Here is a 13,660-nt window from a genome sequence, read left to right on the forward strand (position 1 = left end):
GCATAGGCCCCTCTGTAACAATGCCAGGGGTCTGCAAGCAGAGCCAGAACTTGCCCGCAGAGCTGAGAGATGGGGCTGGACAGGTGGGCCAGATCACGGCAGGCTCTTCCAGAGGGAAGTATGCTTTAGAAAGGACTGCTGAAGCGTTTAAAGCGGTGGAATGGAGGGGTCACGTTGGCATTTTTCAACTATATCTCTGGGCTGCCAGGTGAAAAATGAGTTGGAGGGGGCCATACTGGAGGCAGGAAGATTTGACTGTGGTCAGGTGAGAGACGGAGAGCCTGCACAGGGGCAGGGATAGAGACCATGGAGAGCATGGAGGAGGGCCCGAGCAGCAGCAGCTGCGGAATCACCAGGTCCTGCTCTGAGATTAGATGTGGGGAGTGCAGGAAAGGCCACTGTGGCTTGAGTGACTGAGGAAGGTAAAGGGGGAACCAGTTTGGGGCGAGCGCGGCTACTCAGCTTAGCTTGGAATGAACTTGATTTGCGGTGTCAGGGATGGAAATCACCCAGTAGGCAGGGGGATGTTGTGCTCAGGAGGGGTTCTGGCTGAAGATAAAGACTGGGTCACTTGCAGGGAAGGGTGGGCTGGCAAGGATGCACTGCGTCCAGGGTGGGCAGCACCTGTACCCTTGTGCCAGGACAGAATGTCCAAGGGCCTGTTTCTGACATGCCCTTAGGAAGAAGCCGGGGCTCTGAGGACTCCAGGAGCTCCACGTTCTGCCCCTTAGGTTCCTGCCCCCAGCCTCTGCTGGGCCTGAGCTTTTAGAGAGGAAGGTGAGGGGTGTTCCCAGGGCAGGCTTGGCTTCGTCTGGGAGTGGGGCCACAGTCCCCTTCTCTGGACAAAGGACACCGCCATCAGGTGCGGCGCACTCCTGATAGTCTGGGTCCCGAGCTCACCTGGACCCAGATGGGACCTCTTATAGGGGCTTCTCCTGCTGCATGGAGCCCCATCCTACCATGAGGAACCCGCCCCACAGCCCTGGGCCCTGACCCAGCTTGGCCCTACCTGCTCCAGTGATAGTGGCTTGTGGTGAGGACCAGGGCAATACCACCTCACCCAGCTCACTCTGCACAGATAGGGAAGCTGAGGCTGGCTAAGCAGGGGGTTTACTCAGGGTCACCCAGCTGGTAGAAGACAGGATCAGGACCTCAACCCTGGGACCTCATCTATGGCCGTTCCGTTGTTCCCCGTCTCTCTCCATGGTTGCTACGCCCCAAGCTCCCATCCCACCTGTGTCAAACATTCTCGTCCCCGCAGAATCCCTTGGACTGTTCCTAGGGGAGAAGGGAGGGGCTTTAGACGAAGCTGAAAATGACACAGGAGGCAGAAGGACGCAGGAAGCATTTATTGAGGGCCAGAGATGAATTCTGCAGGAGGCAAGAGGCAGAACACAGGCAGTCTCTAGTGGGCTAGAAGGGGAGGATGGGGGGAGAAGGCAGTGACAGGAACAGCCAGGCAGAACTGCAGCTTTCCAGGGCTGCCTTCTGCTGGCTCTTTGGGGAAATGCAAGCAGAAGTGGATTTTCTATGCCACTGCATCAACCAGTGGCCTGATAGCGTCTCTTTTGTGAAAGGGGCCCTTAGCCCCAGTCTCCCATGCTACAAAGGAACCCTGAAGCAGATGGGGACTTCATCATTGACCGTCATCGACCAAGCAGGAACACTCCCTTATCTTCCCTCTGTCAGGGCCCGTGTTCCCAATCCTTAGGCCCTAGGCACCCTCTGGGATCACTCCTTAATTCCAAAGACCCCCATCTGACTCTCTCCCACCCCGACCCCAGCTTTCCCTAGCCCTCTGTGGGGGTTTCAGGTCTAACATCACCTGATGTTACCCACCTGGGTGGGTAAGTCTACCCCTAACCCCAAATCACACTCGGTCCCTCACCGTTAGCAACATCCTGGTATCCTTTCTCTTAATCTTTTATCCTACATCTCTTTGATCCTCAGTCAAGTCCAGTGCCCCATCCCCACCCTCCTCTGTGCTTAGTATCCTGAAGCTGACATTTTGAACCTCTAGAGGGCACCACCAGCCAACTTTGGAAGCTATAGAATTTAGCCGCATGTCCCTCCTGGGGATTGGAATGAGAACCACCCAGGTCTAAGGGACAGGCCAGAGTCTGCAGCCAGGCTCCTCAAGGTCACTGGGCACCAAGCACTAGCCAGGCCAGAGTGTAACAGGGAAGAGACAGGGCAGAACAGTGCCCACTCATCTGGGCATGGTATGGATACTGGGGCCTAAAACTGAACCATGGGGTATTCCCCAAGGAGCCAGAAACACAGGCAGACTCTAGTCTAACCCCTCCCTCACCCACCCATTCTCATCTGCCCCCAAATTCTGCCCAATTAATCATCCACCACCATCCGCCTTCCTTCCTTCCTAACCCCATGCAATGCATTTCAGGACTGGAAGAGCCCTCAGAGGTCATCTGAGCCAATCCACTTCCTACTAGAATCTCCTCTATGCATCCTGGCTACTTCTTGAATACCTCCCATAACAAGGAACTCTTGCCTCCCCTTTTCCAAGTGGGCAATCTCAAACTCAGGGCCATTAGGTAAAGTCACAGGTGAGCAGATAGCTGCATATCAACTCTTCTTTCCCCAGCTCAGCGTTGAGCCTGGAACCTGCCATGAAAGGGCCGAGAAGAGAGAGATGGGTTGGAGCACCTACAGCATTCCTGGAGGCCCAAGTCCTGGGGCCGGGGCCATAAGTCAACCCCTTCCAGCTCTCCCCTCTGGCGGCAGATAAGTGGCCCTGACAGTCTGAGCTGGAGCGGGAAAAGCGTGAGAGGGACCTGGGAGGAGGAATCTTTCCACCTCTTGTCTCCTGAGGGGCCAGCGGGGCACCTTGAGCTGGCCTGGGAGACCTCTCTAAAGGTCACCATGGTAAAAATAGAGCTTGTCTGGGAAGGGGTGGCAAGCAGCTGCTCCTGCCTGGCTCTTGGTGCCAGGGAGGTGGATGGTCAAGCCAGGGCCCAGGCAGGGGACTGAGGCCTAGGATCTTGTGAACACACCCCCCTCATTTGCCAGACTCCAGAGAGCAGAGCCAGGAACGGAGGGAGGAGTGTGGAACCCTGAACCGGAGCGAGTCTAGGGGTCCATATACACAATACCCTGACTCTTTCAAGGCAGGTGTGTGTGGGTGCGTGTGTGCGTGTGTGTGCGTGTGTGCATTGATGGGGAGGGGAGGGGAAATTTAGACCTGTGAAGATGGCTTTGGTCCAAGTCTCATTAAATGGATGGGAAGGCTGAGGGGTGGGACAGAGGAAGGGTCTTGCCCAAGGCCACACAAGGGCTAGAACCCAAGCTTGGATCACTACCCCAGCCCCAAGCCCAGAGCACTCCTCCCCTTACCCCTTGTCCAAAGCGGCCAGACCTCACCCGCCCCCCCAACCCCTCCACCCCCGGACGTGGTGCTGGGATCCACCAAGCCCCACAACTCTTCTTCTGGCTCAGCCCTCCCGGGGTGGGGACGGAGGGGGAGCGGGGGAGGCTTTAGGTGGTGCAGGAGGTCTCGGCGGGGAGGCTGCCACGCTTGAGCCTCAGGCTGCCGTTCCACCCGCGGGGACAGATGTTGTAGCCGAGGATGCCGGGCGACTTAGCCCCGGAGTCCTCGGAGTCGAGGGACACGTCGGAGTCCGTGGGCGAGCGGCGGTAGGGGAAGGGCCTGGGCGTCGCGGGCAGCGGGCTCCGGGGGCTGGCGCAGGGCGAGGGCCCAGCGGGCAGCGGGCTCCGCGGGATCGGGGCGAACGTGGCCCCGGGGGCGGCGGCGGCGGCGGCAGCGGCAGCGGCAGCGGCAGCGGGGCCGGGCCGGGAGGGTTGCGGCGAACGCAGGCGCGGCGGCGGCGGCGGCGGCGGCGCCCCGGGCGGAGAGAAGGGCCGCAGGCTCTCTGCGCCCGGCGGCCGCGGGGAGGCGCTCTTGCGCCGGGCCGCGTTGATGATGTTTCGCGCCAGGAGGGCCTGCAGCTGGCGGCTGGGAGGCCGCCCCTCGGCCTCGGGTCGCAGAGGGGATACGGAGCGTTCGCTCCACGAGGGAGACATGGGCGGCGGCGGCGGGAGCGGCGGGGGGCTGCTCATGCTGCTCCCCCGGCCCGGCTCCCACGGCCCCGGGCTCACCCAGCCGTCCAGGCTGCTGGGGGGCCGAGAGGCGCCCGGCGTCCAGGGCGGGGAGGTGGGCAGGCTCTCCCGGCGGTCCTGGGGAGAGAGCACAGAGGGCAGGGCAGGCGTTAGTGCTGGGGTCCTCTAGCCCGGGGTTTCGGGAGGGACTGCGTCTGCTTTGTCCTTGTACAGAGTCGGGAGGGCAGCGACCCGAGTCAGGGAAGTAGTGCCTGCAGTAAAACGCGGGGTGCTCCAGCTCTCAGCCCACATCCTCGGAAAAGCCCCTGCTGCCTGCTCCTGAGCTTAACAGGGAGGCAGGTGACTAGTGGTTAAGAACGCTCGCTTCCGAGACAGACCCGTCTGCTTACTGAACGAACTTGGGCAAGTTGTTTCAGCATCGGAAGCAACCGGAAGCCTCTGGGCTTCAGTTTCCTCCTCTGTGAAATGGGGGTATAATAGCAGCACCTACTCGTTGGGGGCTGTTAGGATTAAATGAGATGACTCATGTAGAAGAACATTATATGGATTGAAAGATTCCCTGGAGGAGAGTAAGTGCTCAGTAGATGTTAGTTACCATAAAGAAATACTGGAAGGATACACGTGAAACTAGCCAAAGTGGGTCTCTGTTAGGAAATGGGGCCAACAGGGCAAGGTATGCAGCCACAGGAGTGGGAATAAAGCTTTCATGTATTACTTTTTATATTAGTTTAGGTTTTTGAAAGATATGGATGTATTATCTATTTTAAAAATTTAAAACGAGGGTTCCCTGGGTGGCTGAGTCAGTTTGGCGTCTGCCTTCGGCTCAGGTCATGATCCTGGGGTCCTGGGGTCCTGGGATCCAGCCCAGCGTGGGGCTCCCTGCTCAGCAGGGAACCTGCTTCTCCTTCTCCCTCTGCTGCTCCCCCTGCTTATGCTCCCTCTCTCTCTCAATAAATAAAATCTTTAAAAATAAAAATATAAAACAATAATATTGATCATTATTACTAAGCACTTAGGGAAAGGCCCTCTTAGCCCCAATCCCCTTGCCATGTTGCCATGGTCACCTCCTAATTTTTCCTTGCATACCCTGAGCAGAGAGGAAGTTCCCACTGACAGGTGGGAACACAGAAGGAAGTTGGGTCCTTGTGCCCTAGGCAGCACACTCTCCTGACTGGACCTCTTGCCAGCATGGGGTAGGGAGTGTGGCTTCGGTGAAGCCAAGTTGGTGAACATCTTCGAGGTGATAAAGCACTGCTCTGCTCTATACTACTGTACCTGTTTCCTACCTATTTAGGGATTTTCCAGTCCACAAATTTCCATGTCATCCTTTATGTCTCATTAGATCCTCACAACATGCTGATGAGGTAGCTGGCATTATCACACCCATTTTACAAGGATGAAAATGAAGTTCAGAGGTGTAAATAACTATCTGGTGTGTTCTGCCCCACCAGGGTGTGTGTGTGTGTGTGTGTGTGTGTGTGTGTGTGTGTGTGTGTGTGTGTGTGTGTGTTGACTACCTCCTGCTCAAAGGCTACACCATGCTAAAGCAGTTTGGAGAACTGGTTTGAAAGTGCAGGGCTTGGGAATCATACCCAGCTTGTGTCTGCTAAACTGTCCAACTCTTCATCCAATCAGATTCCAGCAGTAAACCAGTCCACTCAGCCTTCAGTCCAATACAGATTCACCAGCAGTGATTCCTCAGAGTCCAGAACTAGCCAGTCCATTCAGCGTCTTCTACCCAGTCAACATCTAGAACCATTCATGAGATCCAGTCTTTCATCCATTCAGTAATCAGCCACAGTCAAGCCAGTCTGCCTCTCCTCCAATGAGAATCTGATTTCTCCCAATCAAAAGGAAGTAGTGAAGTGTTAGGTTTTCTCCCTACAAGGCAGCAGCTACTAGATGAGCTGACTCAGAATGGCATCCCTTAAACAGCAGTCCGGATAGGAGATTTTTCATGGGATGGTAATGCTGGAGGGACCCTTAGGGACCTCCTGGGGATATCCAAGACCCCAATCATCCATTTGAAAAGTTAAAGCTCAGCATAGGATCCACCCCTTTCACTCCAGGATCAGAATTGTGTATATGTGAGCCAGAGACCCTGGGAGCTGCTCTGTCTGTGACACATCCCAGGAAGCTTTCAGTCAGCCCAGCTGTGGGAAATGGGGCCAAGAGTTCATGATCCCAGCCCAGCAACAAGCATGGGGGCCCAAGGACCCGGGCTCTGCAGCCAGGAAAATGGCAGGCTGGGGCAGGAGGAGTTATGATACCTATCTGAAATCTCTAAGGGTTATCTCTGCCCTTGGTGGCCACGAGGGGAAGGAGTAGCAGAATTGACTTCCCAAGCCTGGGGTGGAATGTTGGGCACTGGTGAGCAGTTCCTCATCATTTGGAGGTGGGCCAGAGCGTGACCTCATCGGAACTGCCATGTCTGGGTACTGACTGTGTGTGTGCAGTGAGGGAGGTGGGGTGCACAATACAAAAAAGCTGTGAGAAATCAGGCCTGTTCACTTTCTGACAAAGCTCTCAATGTCTTATATAAGCCAGAACTCCCTGGCAATGCGCATGGGTGAAAATTCAGAAAGCAGCGCCTACTTACCCCAGCACCAGCCCCATTGCAGGGCACGTGCAGGGGGTGAAGACTTGGGCAGAACAGTCAGACAGGAATTGTCAAAGACCAAACGGAGCTAGCTCCCAGCTGGCCTTCTGCAACCCTTTCCTTGTATGGAAGGGAAACTGAGGCCCAGAGGTGAGAAGGGGTTGTCTAAGGTCACGCAAGGAGTCAGGTGCAGATCTGGGACTACAACCCACTTCTGATGCTTGATGGCAGTTTGTTCCTCTCCACCAGGGGCAGAAACTGTTTTCAGGAGCCCGGAGGTGACGAATATGGGAAATTGCCGGATGAAGATAACAGGGAGAGGGGGAGGGGGGCCTGAGGGAACCAGAAAGTATATGCTCTGGCTAAAGAGGCATTTACATTCCACTTATAAAGAATTCAAACAAACCTGGACTGTAAGGGGCTGTGGGTTTTCCCCATGCTCTCTAGCCTTTTTGGCCAAACTCTGGAAGAAGGAGAAAACAGAAGAAGGATTTCCATAGGATTATGGATGGTTCCCTACGTGCTGGCCCAGGGAAGAGGGAGGGCAGCCCTTGTTTCCAGGCCACCACATCCCTGTACCCACGGCAGATCCAGACGCACAGCGGTCGCAAACAGCCCGCAGGGACACGCTACACGTTCAGCACAGTCACGGAGTCGTCGTCCCCCACTTCGCAGGCCAGAATCAGCGAGGAAGCGGGGAGAGCCCGGACCACCAACCAGGGAGCGAGGAAGAAAGAAAAAAGCAAGACAGATTTGAGGCTGAGTGTATTGAGAACAGGAGAGAAAACAAAGTTGGAGGACGAGTTCAGCCAGCCTGGCCACAGGAGCTGCAGGATGGAGGGTGGGCTCTTCCGTTGCTGGCCCTCAGGGGTCGAAGGGATCAGGGGTCTGGGGTAGGGGCCTCACTCTGTCCTGGGAGGGGCCTGGCATGAAGAAGCTGAGCTCACTTACGACTCCCCCACGCATGCCCCCAAGTTCCGGGCAGAATGAACTCACTAGGAAGGCACCCCCCGTTCCCATGGAGACGAGCCCAGAGCTCACGAAAACTGCAGGCTCAGCCCAGCATGGGCACCGCCTCCACCACCCCTCGCCCCGCTGGGGAGCCCAGAAATAGGGCTGGGGAAGAGAAAGTGGGTGGTGCTCGGCCCCCAGCCTTGGGAGGCTTCCATCTGAATTCTGCCTCTTGCGTCTGTATCCTCTCACACTCCCCCCCCACCCAAGCCTGGTTTGGGGGCTGCGTCACATCAAACATGTCAGAGGTGGTGAGGATCTCACACTACCTGACTCGGCACCCTCACTGTATGGGGAAACTGAGACCCAAGGAGACACAGGGAATTAATCTGTTAGAATCCAGATCTCTTAGATCCCAGGCTTTTCCTCCAAACCTTAAGGTCCCCTTCTCCGTCTCACCGCGCTGCTATGCTCCTGCCCTGGCCTCCTATGCGTCTACAGTCTCCAGGCCCTCCGGGCCTGCGCCCTCCCAGCCCGGGCTTCCGGTCCCCTGGCCTCCCGCAGCATCTCGTTCCAGCCACGCCCTCCCCAGGGGCACCCTCACAGACCTCTCAACTCCAGCGGTTCTATGGCAACAGCCTGTTGCCGCCCCCTTTCTTCCCCAGGGGACTGTCTTACCACTTCCAAGGCCTTTCTCCCGAAGCACCAGCCCTAACCCCTCAATCCTCACAGATGGTCACCGCGAGAAGGGCAGTGACTGTATAGATGAGAAAACTGAGGCCCAGAAAGGGAAAGTGACTGGGCCAGACTCACCCAGCAAAAGGGAGGCTGGGACAGGGCCAGACCCCCCTCTCCGGCCTCTCTCCCCGTTGGCCCCCTCCATCGCACAGACAGAGCTACTTTCACTGGGACAGATCTCGGGTGAGGCTGAAGCCCAACTGGCTGATGGGCCTCTCTCACTGCACGCCCACACCCGCACCTCCTTCTACGGGGCCCTCCTGCCCTCGGGGACTCCCTGGGACCTCGCACGCCCCAGGACATGGAGGGCCAGCCAGGTGGAACCGGGACCGAGGTCTGGTCCCCAAAGTGGAGCCAGGTGTTTGGAGAGGACAGGGAGGCAGGGCAGCAGAGGGGCAGGAAGGAAAGCGTCAGACAGCCATGGCGGGCTGAGTCCTCATCCAGCGGAAGAGCCCGCGAGAGGAGAAAATGTGGCGGCCAAGGCGAAGCTCTCTGAAGCAGCGGAGAGGAAACGGTGTCCAGAAGGCAGAGGTGGAGGAGACAGACCAGTGCAGGTGAGAAGCCAGCGACAGGCAGAAGGATGCCAGGAGCTGGGGCGGCTGGGAAGGCGGACCCTTGGCTGGCTGGCTACACGGAGGCACTGGCCGGCTCTCTTTGTTCCAGAAGCCCATGTTGGGGTCCCCTCCTAGGCCATTCCCCAGCAAGACGCTGGCATCCCTACAGCTCACAAAGGCCCGAGGAAGCCCCCCAGCCTCACTTCGGCCTGCCGAGGGAGTTCTCTCTTCGTGACCCTCCCCCCCCGACCCAGTATGGGACGGCAGGTCCCTCAGACATGGAGTCTAATGACCCTTGTGGCAGCCACAGCCCAGAGAGCGGAGGTGACTTGGCCAGAGTCACAAAGCTAGCTGGTGGCAGCATCAGCCTTTGAGCCCCGAGGCCCCATACTCCTGACCCTCAGCTCGGTGCCACTTCCAGCCACATCTGCTCTCCATCCAGCCCTCAGAGAGGGGTTCCTGCCAGGCAGTGGGATCCCTGCAGGGTCCTTTACTTGAAGCAGAAGGAAGGCTTCCACACCTGAGCCTCGATCCCAGCATTCCGGGTGGAGAAGGAGGGCCTGGGGGCCTGCCTGGCACGGGGAGACCACGCCCTGGAGGGCGACACGGGGGAGAGATCACTGCTGTAGGTCGGGCTCACGGCTGTGGGCTGGAGGCCATCCTGGCCGGGGGAGGTGTAGAGGCCCGGTGAGGAGCGGGAGGGCCGAGGCAGGGCCGGGGACGCCGGGAGGGCCCCCTTGGGGAGGCTGGGCACCAGGTCCAGGGAGCTCGGCTTGGCAGGAGAGGCGGCTCTCGGTGAGGGCTTGACAGGCTCCTTGATGGGCGAGAGGACGAAGAGCGAGGGCCGCAGCTGGTAGGCCGGCTGCTTGGTGGGCTCGGGGCGCAGGACCCCGTTCTCAGGCAGGTAGCCGTGGTAGAGGGAGGCGGGCGGGGTCCGAGCTGGGCTCCGGGATGCCACTCGGAAGGCGCCAGGAGCATTGGTGGAATATTTCCAGGATGAAGGCAGGGACATGGTGGGCGAAGGGCAGCGGGCCAGTTCGGTGTGGCCCGAGGACTCGATGACGTACTTCTCCATCCGGGACTGGCGGCGGGCGTAGAGTTCAGCCCCCTTCCCGGAGGCCTCGGACAGGTTCTGGTTGGGCTTGGGCTTCGGCTTGGCCTGGATGCGCGGTGACTTGAGGCACGAGGCCCACTCCGGGAGGATCTCCTCGGCCGCCGCAGGGCTGGCCCTGTCCCGGGGTGCTGACTCCTGCTGAAAGTTGGAGGCCTCGGCCCCCAGCGCGAAGGGCTCGTCGTCCACGCCTGCCTCCCCCTGGTCCCTCTGCCTCCGCTTCTCATCGGCCGTCTGTACCAGATCCAGCAGGTCTGGATTCGGGGTCACCTTGGGCTTCTCCACGAAGGTGAACATGGATTTCCGGCTGCCCCTGCGGGCCATCGACTCCTCCAAGATGCCCGTCTTGCTGGCAGGAACTGCCTGGCCCTTCAGAGGAGAAGGCTTGGGGTCAGAGCTGGGGTAAAGGGCAGAGTAGGATGGGGGAGACTTAACCCGGGAAGCCAGGGGGGCCGTGGACAAGGTCTCGGCATAGGTGGGGGGTGGGGTGAAGTTCCCCAAGGGGCGTCTCTCCAAGGCAGGGCTTCGCTGTGCCACAGGCCTCCTATCCACCATGGGGCTATGGGACATCACGTGTCTCTGTGGCCGAGGGCTCCTGTCTGCCATGCTGGGGGGCTGGGGAGCCAGGGCCTTCTCCCCGAGATGTCGTCTCTCTACCACGGGGCTCCGCTCCATCTGGCTGGTGCTCCCTGGCGCCTGGATCCCAAAGGGTCTGGCGGTCCTGTTGACCACTGATGGGGGCTTGGCCAGTGTGAAGTGGACCTCACTGTATAGCTTGGCGGGCGTGGGCGTGGCCGCCCACCCAGACGTCTCTTGTTCTGCTGACACCGCTGGGGCACTGGGCTGTACATCGATGAGCAGGGAGCTCGACATGAAATCTGGGGCTGGGGTCCCGGAGCTGGAGAGGGGAGTCGTTTCTTTGGAGAAGGTGTTGGTGGTGGTAGGTGGAGCTGACACCTTATCAATTAGGAGTGTGCTGGATCTCACCTCCGCAGCCGGCTCCGGGGGCTGCCCGCTGGAACACAGGGTGCCGGGTTTGGAATCTGACACCGTGCCATTGGGAGGGAGCTGTGCCTCCGAGGGCTGCTGGCTGTTTGAAAGCGGCAGGCTCTGCGGGGTGACAGGTGCCGGGGGGTTCTGGTTGTTGTCTGCGGCCGGCAGGCTGTGGGTGCTGTTAGAGGCTGGCACGATGAGGGTGGCACTGAGTGAGGAAACGTTTTTGTTGACGTCTGCAGCGGGGCTGTGGACCTCAGCCGTCGGCGGGCTTGCTGGGCTCTGCTGGGCTTCTCGGTTCTGGGACAGGTGCAGCCCGTTGGCCGTCAGCAGGGCTGCGTTCTCCTTCAAATAAACCACCAGGGGTACCTCCTCCTCCTCGCTGGCCACCTTCTCCAGGTGCCGCAGCAAGGGGTCCTTCTCCGAGCACCCCTCCATGCTGCGAGCAGGGACCCCTACGTCAGGGCTCTGGCCGTGGGTGTTCCTTGGAGGGCCTGGTTCAGGGAGTGAGGTGGGACTCAAGCTGAGCCCTGAGGCATAGCCTGTGGGGCTGGCAGGGGGCACTCTGAGGGACTCCTGGCTGGGCTTCTGTCCCCTCCGGCCGTGGTTCTCCAAGGTGAACTCGTTCACCCTCTGCCGCCGCCTGTTGAAGAGCTGGACGCCGCGGGAGCTGGAGCTGGGAGGGGTGGTCAGCTGGGCTGCGATCTGCTGGCTCCGGGCCTTCGCCTCTTTCAGATCTCTCTCAGTGAGGCTCGTGCTCGAGCCCAAGGCTGTAGAGAGGGACAGAGGTCCAGTTAGCAAATGGGAATGCTGAGCCACACGGGTACAGAGACAGACAGATGGCCACCGTGTCCCTCCTACCGATGATCTTTTCCTCTGGAATTTGATCTTTACTCGCTGTTTCCTGGAATCCCCTCTCCTCATAAAGATCCCTGACCCAACAATCATGGCCCAACTCAAATGCCACCACCTGTGTAAAACCTCCTCTGATTACCCTTTCTGGATAAACTGGCCCCTCATTTGGCTTCCCCTTGAAGGTTGTCAATACTGCACTTTCATCAAACTCAGCAAGAACACCTCATCCTAGCAGTAGAGGCCCACTATACCCTGACTCATCCCTTACCACCCTTCTCCACTCACTAGGCTCTGCCCTGCTGGCATCCTTTCAATTCCTTGAAAATGCCAAGTTTTTTCCTGCCCCAGGACCTTTACACTTGCTCTTTTCTCTGGTTGGAGTGATCTTTTCCCAGGTGGCATTCCATGTTGGTTCCTTCTTGCCATGTGGGACTCTCTGGAGGGAACTTCTTCTGTAATAAGTCCTCCCCCCTCCTATCCCATCTCTTTGTTTTATTTTCTTCATGGCATTCACCATAATTTGGAATTATCCTTTCCTAGTTTAGCATCAATCACCCCACCTAGAATATAAGCTCTAAGGGGGCAATAACCTTGTTTGACCTGGTCGTCATTCTGTTCCTGGCCTCTAGAATAGTGCTTGGCATAAAGTGGGCACTCAGTAGGCATTACTGAAGGCATGGATGAACCCCCAGGACATTTTCTGTGTGCCTGTCTTAGGGCCCTTTACACTTTCAAACTCACAGTGTGATCATTTGCTGGCACTAACACTTCCTCTTTTTAGAATAGGTAATGCATTCACATGGTCTAAAAATTCAAAAATTTAAAAAACCAAAAAGTATTCAGTAAAAAATGCCCCTCCACCCCTGAGCACCCCCACCACAGATCAGTAACAACTGCGACCAGTTTCTTCTTACTTTTATTTAAATAATCATTTTTAAATTCTCATATTTTAGTATCATGAGAGTAAGGCATTGGGCTAATTTCAGCAGCAACTATACTAGAACATTGCATTACTTGATTTTGTCCTCACAAGGACACTGGGAGACAAACATTGCCCATCTCTGTTTTACAGAAGTGGAAAATGAGGTCCAGAGGCTTTTAAGTAACTCATCCCCAGTGACACAGCAAAGAGCGGCAAGGTCGGGGTCAAAACCAGTTCTCTCTGGGTTCATAACCCATGCTCAAGTTGCCCACTTGTCCCAAAAGTTCCCTTTGGGATGTACAGGAGACAGAATCAGTGGTGGCGGGGGGGCTCAGTCTAGGGCTGTGGAGTCTGGGGCCTGAGGTCGGTGATCAGGCTGGTGTCAGGCCCCTGTTAATCTGTAAGTTCACTGTAGGCAGCCACTTCTCTTTATATCCCCAGTGCCCAGCTGGTACGCCGTTGGTGCTCAATTTATGCTTATTGAACAATGAATGAACGAAAGGACCAGTGGACAGATGGATGAGATAGCCTGTGTCCACGGCTAACAGCTCAGTCAGTGGCTGGGAAAATTCTTTCCTCTGTCATCCTACCCCCACCCCTCTCTGCTGTGGGAAGCTAATTAGTTCTTGAGGAATCTGACCCTGCCCTCCCTCCTACCATGTCCTCATTAGCACTGGCCATGACATGCTGAATGGGTCTCCAGGGACAGTCTTTCCAGGCATCCTGCCAGCGAGGCTCAGAATTCATGGACTCCCAAAGCTGGAAGGGCCCTTACAAAGGAGCCATTTGACCACCATCCCCATTGTATAGATGAGGAAACTGAGGCCCAGAGAGTCACACTAGGGTTAGCAGGGAGGCCC

General features: G+C 57.5%; 2 protein-coding genes across 14 annotated transcripts in view; one reads left to right on the forward strand and one right to left on the reverse strand.

Annotated features, from left to right (window-relative positions):
- Positions 1 to 1,334: 1,334 nt before the first annotated feature.
- Positions 1,335 to 13,660, reverse strand: part of SYNPO (synaptopodin) — a 54,194-nt gene continuing 41,868 nt past the window's right edge. For 12 of the 13 annotated variants that reach the window (XM_027604935.2, XM_035727584.1, XM_035727590.1 and 9 more), the window contains 2 exons: positions 9,440 to 11,793; positions 1,335 to 4,194 (listed from right to left, as the gene is read on the reverse strand). In XM_027604935.2, the coding sequence (XP_027460736.2) occupies positions 3,496 to 4,194; positions 9,440 to 11,793 (3,053 nt within the window). In that variant the 3' untranslated portion in view covers positions 1,335 to 3,495. Of the gene's footprint in view, positions 4,195 to 4,954; positions 7,140 to 9,439; positions 11,794 to 13,660 lie in introns of those variants that run through there. The other variant, XM_035727585.1, reaches the window with a different exon arrangement.
- On the forward strand, positions 7,146 to 9,409 carry LOC113928815. The gene has a single exon (XM_027604939.2). The coding sequence runs from the start codon at positions 7,663 to 7,665 to the stop codon at positions 9,052 to 9,054; it is 1,392 nt and encodes a 463-aa protein (XP_027460740.1). The 5' UTR covers positions 7,146 to 7,662; the 3' UTR covers positions 9,055 to 9,409.

This window comes from Zalophus californianus, chromosome 5 (assembly GCF_009762305.2).
Source record: "Zalophus californianus isolate mZalCal1 chromosome 5, mZalCal1.pri.v2, whole genome shotgun sequence".
Taxonomy (NCBI): Eukaryota; Metazoa; Chordata; class Mammalia; order Carnivora; family Otariidae; genus Zalophus; species Zalophus californianus.